General features: G+C 41.8%; 1 protein-coding gene across 1 annotated transcript in view; it reads left to right on the top strand.

Moving 5' to 3' along the window:
• Nucleotides 1-5,155, top strand: part of pmm1 (phosphomannomutase 1) — a 10,696-nt gene that overhangs the window by 494 nt on the left and 5,047 nt on the right. Inside the window, exons 2-6 of the mRNA XM_020587856.1 lie at nt 665-782; nt 2,109-2,185; nt 2,721-2,812; nt 3,547-3,646; nt 4,650-4,725. Of these exons, the coding sequence (XP_020443512.1) occupies nt 665-782; nt 2,109-2,185; nt 2,721-2,812; nt 3,547-3,646; nt 4,650-4,725 (463 nt within the window). The remainder of the gene's footprint in view (nt 1-664; nt 783-2,108; nt 2,186-2,720; nt 2,813-3,546; nt 3,647-4,649; nt 4,726-5,155) is intronic.

Here is a 5,155-nt window from a genome sequence, read left to right as displayed (position 1 = left end):
TGTGGGTATGTGTGTGTGTGTGTGTGTGTGTGAGAGAGAGAGAGAGAGAGAGACCAGGCCACCAGCTGATGTCTGCTGACCTATGAGGAAAGCTCATAAAAACAGAAAAAGGTGGATTTAAAAAGATAAATCAGCTTTTTAGTTCATTTTTAATTCTTCCTTGTTTTTTTCATTATTGAGTTTGAACGCTTTAGTTCGACTAGGGTAAATGGTGTGTGTGTGTGTGTGTGTGTGTGTGGACCATGACAGTGTTGTGTGTGGGTGTATGTGTGTGTGTGTGGACCATGACAGTGCCCAGACATTACATAATTCGGTTGCAGCTCAGACGTTTTTCTTCATCTGTTAAAATTGGGTCCGTTTGTTAAAACGATGGAGATCTATAGCATGAAGGCACATTGCTGCAGTCATTTCCATTGTCCTCTGTTATCTCTGTGTAATGTGTGGTTCAGTGACACTTAGCTTTTTAATAATGGTACATTCAGACCAGATGGGTGACCATTCTGCTCTGGCAGCAGGTGGTGGTCCAACACGGTACCAAGACACTTTATGTTGGCTTTTCCTTTCGTTTATCACCCGTCTGTCTGTGTACGTGTTCAGTCATGTTTGTGTGTGAGAGGGAGCTCTACCAGTTAACACCAAGTAATAACATTTCCTTATTCTGCAGAAAATAGACCCAGAGCTGGACGAGTTCTTCCAGACTCTGAGGAAGAAAGTGAAGATCGGCATCGTGGGTGGATCCGACTACTCTAAGATAGCAGAGCAGCTTGGGGAGGGGGACGATGGTGAGCTGTCCACTTCTTGTCTAAAAGCCACAGGCAGTTTATTCACCGCACTGCATATATTTCTCCCAGTTCAATCACACTGCATATTATGACACTGTTTATCGTGATATCTACTTAATCTGACATGAGTCCACAGTGGAACGGAGAGAATTACCAGGTAATAATTTAGGATTTAGGCCATAGGCTAGACTCAAACTTGTTGCCTCGAGCAACCTGCCTTGCAGCTTCGTAGAATAACACAGTAACAACACAGACAGGCTGAAAACCAGTCTATTGGTAAATATTAGGCTACAACTGGTATTTAAAGGTGAACTATGCCAAATGTGCTAATGGTGAATCATGAATGAATCATGATGCACTCAGTCGCAGCTGATGTCAAAAAGGTTGGGTTTTCCTCTATAATAATAACAGAAAGGTCTAGACCTTACTTTGGGAAGCATTCTGAGATAACCTCTGTTTGGCACTATTGAAAACATTTTAAACTCCAGATGGCTTGAACATGTAATAGAAACTCTTTGATTTGATTTAATTTATTTATTCTTTCAAGCAGAGTGCTAACATTCTTACCCCACACCCACAATGTTCCATCTAATTAATCATTAAACCTGTTCTTGCATATATCTTGATTGACACATACCTTTATATTTATGTTTAAACTCGTCAATTCTATTACTATTTTTTATGTCTACACTTAAATTATTCCATAGTTTTACCCCATTTATGGAAATACAAAATCTTTTTTTGGTTGTACGTATAGCATGAATTTTTAAATTTAACTGACCCCTTAAATTGTATCCCCCTTCCCTTTCATTCCCCATATGGTAGTGTCATCAGCAAACAAAACCACTTTCACTAAATCAGAAACCTTGCAAACCTCTTCATGTTGTTATAACATTATACCATGGTCGGTTTCATCACACCAACAGTGTTACACCCTATATGAATGAAATAATCACTTAGCAGTTTATTCTAACATTATGTACTGGCACATTTGTGAGGCACATTTTATTGCAATTTGTTATCACACTCCTCAGCAATAATTTTATCATCAGATTCTACATGCCCTCAACTTGCTGTATTATACCTTTATTACTGATGAGGTAATGAAAACTGCTTTTAAATCAGGCAACGTTACAGACTGGTGAGTGCTGTTGGCAGAGAGCGTGCAGGCCAAAGTGATGGGAAGGTCAAACAGATTCAACCTGACTTTTCCAGACACACACAGTTACACACACTGTAATCTGCTACCTGGTACGTACAGCTGTTCTGTTTTAGAGAACCAGACCAGTACATTTAGCCACATTTCACCTGTCTCCTCTCTTGTAGTGATACACAAGTTTGACTATGTGTTTGCTGAGAACGGGACAGTACAGTACAAAGATGGGAAACTCCTCTCAAAACATGTAAGTGAATATACAGACACATGTTTCACACCCTCCCACTGTGTCACATTTATCTTGGGAACAGTACATGTTCTTCATGTATGTTCCTTTGAAAGAGCTGCTGATTTAATAGTGAACTCCAAATGTTTGGGATCATGGGAAAAGGCTCACGTTGTAATATATGCACAGGTCATACTGAATGTGATGACAAGTATGTGTTCTCATTAATAAACAGTACAAATGAGATTAAGCTATAATTCAGAAGCCGGCTGTGTTTGGTTGACCATAACTGAAGAATGGAAAAAAAGCTAAATGAGCCTTTTGCTTCAGACTGCGTAAAGAAAAACTGGTTTCTCCAGATCAGGTCTGTTGTTTTACAAACTGTATGTAGTTAAAAGAAGCAAAAGCTATTAAAAGTCTACTAACATCGGTGAATCCACCTACTTTTCCTGCATTTTGACCAACTTTATTGATACACAACTGACACATCACAAGCAGTGGAACAGAGTACAGGCTGTTATTTATTTATTAATGAAGTGCATTTTCATCGGGACAGGCCATTCAGAACCAGCTTGGGGAGGAGCTGCTACAGGACCTAATCAACTTCTGCCTCAGCTACATGGGGCTCATCAAGCTGCCAAAGAAAAGGTGAGACCTTGACCAAGCCCACACGATGGTTACAGGTCATTCACACATAGGCATTCAAAAGACTGGGTCAGCGACAGCTCATTGTGAATGAGACCTGGCTTCACAGCCCTGTGCCAAATGCGATGCATTTGAAAAGTGCTCAGCTACGCTACAGGGGAAAGTTGAGAAAAGTTTAAATTTATAATTTATTATCCTCTGACACAGTGGAAGTGACAGCCAGGTGAGAACAACCTACAATTGGCTTGATTCCCGTGGAAACAGAAACAGAGTTGTTTTCACTTCTGCTCCACTATGGAAGGGAACTTTTTAAAATGTAAACGAAATGGAGGAAAAGCTGGCCATCGTAGTCTCCTAATTCACTATGACATGTCTTTACCGAGTTACCAGGACATAAAAAAGAAGGGCGACATGTGGAGACACAAAACAACTGTCCAGTTACAGCAGAGATAACACACTGCTCAACACTACACACTCCGGCCACTTTCTTTGTGTGTCCATATGTGTGTGTTAAGCCAACAGTTTCTTAAACCCCCCAGGTGGACACACACGCCTTTGAGCTGCTTTCCTGGTATGCAGAAATGCATAACCTGTGTGTCTTGTCTCTGTGTTGAAATAATGCTACAACTTTAACAGGTCAAATAACTGTTTGTAGACTTGGGTCAAAAAATCGCAGCCGTCTCGGTTAATTTAACTAGTTGCAGGTCTTTTACCCACACATCCCTTTCTGCCTGCAGGGGGACGTTCATTGAGTTCAGGAATGGAATGCTGAACATTTCGCCCATCGGTCGAAGCTGCACGTATGAGGAACGAATTGAATTCTCTGAAATCGACAAGGTAAAATATGAACCACATCTCCGTGCATGGTGCACACAGAACATCTTGTTTGTTACATTTATTTATCACTAAGTCCTGGAGGTGGACCTGGTCCTGAGGTTTTCAGACAGTGATTTAATCAAGCAGATTACCGAGGACCAAGCCTGATGTGCTCTGTGGGTCAACGTTTCATTCTTCTGCTATCTGCACCACCCTTCTGTGTGAGTGCTGGTCCTGGATTATGGCAGATAACATCAAATCATGTGTATACTGTACTGCACTCAGTCGTGGCTGGCTGCTGATAATGTTCAAACTCAACGTTGTACAAGTAGCAGTTCAGTCTGTACAGGAGTTTTTCCATTAACCTAGTGAAGTGTGGCACGCCGTCACAGGTTCTGCGTCAACCCTGGAGGCTATGCTTGGTGATGGTTAAGGGAAGTACGGGGTGTGCAGCTCATTCGGTTCCAATAGTGTAAACGCAGCATAAGAGCATCAGCCATTTTGCTTAACACTAAAATATAAACCTGTTAGAGCTTTATTAACCTGCACAGGAGCCAGATTTATCAGCTAAGCTAAACAAACTACATTTTACACATCGGTCACTGACAGTCACGGTGAACTCTGTCTCTTGCTGTCTGTTTCATTAAATGTGCTCAGTTACACAGACAGGGAGAGGTCAAACAATGCTGAGCTTTCAGCACAGTTTAACACTCTGCCCATTGATGGCTCACAGATCTGGGCAGTACATATGGAGGAAGCAGCAGAGGAGGAGAGGTTTAGCACTTCAGCAGCCTGCAGCCATGTATACAGCTGGATCCTCAGCTACATTCACACATAAAATACTGTGCAGTCAGAACATATGAGTCAACTGACATGACAAATTGCACACAGTGAATTTATTTGTGAACACAGCAGATGATAGTTATGACCAAGGATAATCACAGCCAGAGTGGAAAGTTAATCCACATTATGTGTGTAGCAACAAGGTTTTGAGTCAAAGTCTCTGATTTGTCTTTTTCTACAGAGAGAGAAGATCAGGGAGAAATTTGTTGCAGCTCTGAAAGAGGAGTTTGCTGGGAAGGGACTACGGTTCACTAAAGGTGAGAATGTCAAAAACCCATTTACAGAGAATCTTGTTGCAGCTGCTGTTTAAGATCAAGAACAAGGGAGAAAGCATGTGCGCTCACAAACAAACAACATCCAGTAATACTCTACCCACTGACATTAGCTGGGACTGAGCAGGAAATTACATTTTGGAAATATCACATGACAGATGAGTCATCTCCTCCAGGCAGAACACAGCAGAGCCAGCTGGCAAAGGAAGCATGTGCGTTTGTCAGTCAGCTGCCTCCAAACGCGGAAAACTGTGACACTTTACTGGCGTCACTGTCTCCAGCAGACTAACAGTCGACTCTGATTACACACTCGGTAGAAGACTGAAATCTGTGTCACTGGCCCAGGGCTCAGTACGGTATAATACATCCAGAGTAAATCTGCCTTATGTTATCTTACATGCATGTGGCTTCAGTG

This window comes from Monopterus albus, unplaced genomic scaffold (genome assembly GCF_001952655.1).
Source record: "Monopterus albus unplaced genomic scaffold, M_albus_1.0 scaffold483.1, whole genome shotgun sequence".
Taxonomy (NCBI): domain Eukaryota; kingdom Metazoa; phylum Chordata; class Actinopteri; order Synbranchiformes; family Synbranchidae; genus Monopterus; species Monopterus albus.
Note: the sequence above shows the minus strand (reverse complement) of the source record. Positions and strands in the feature narration are given on the sequence as shown.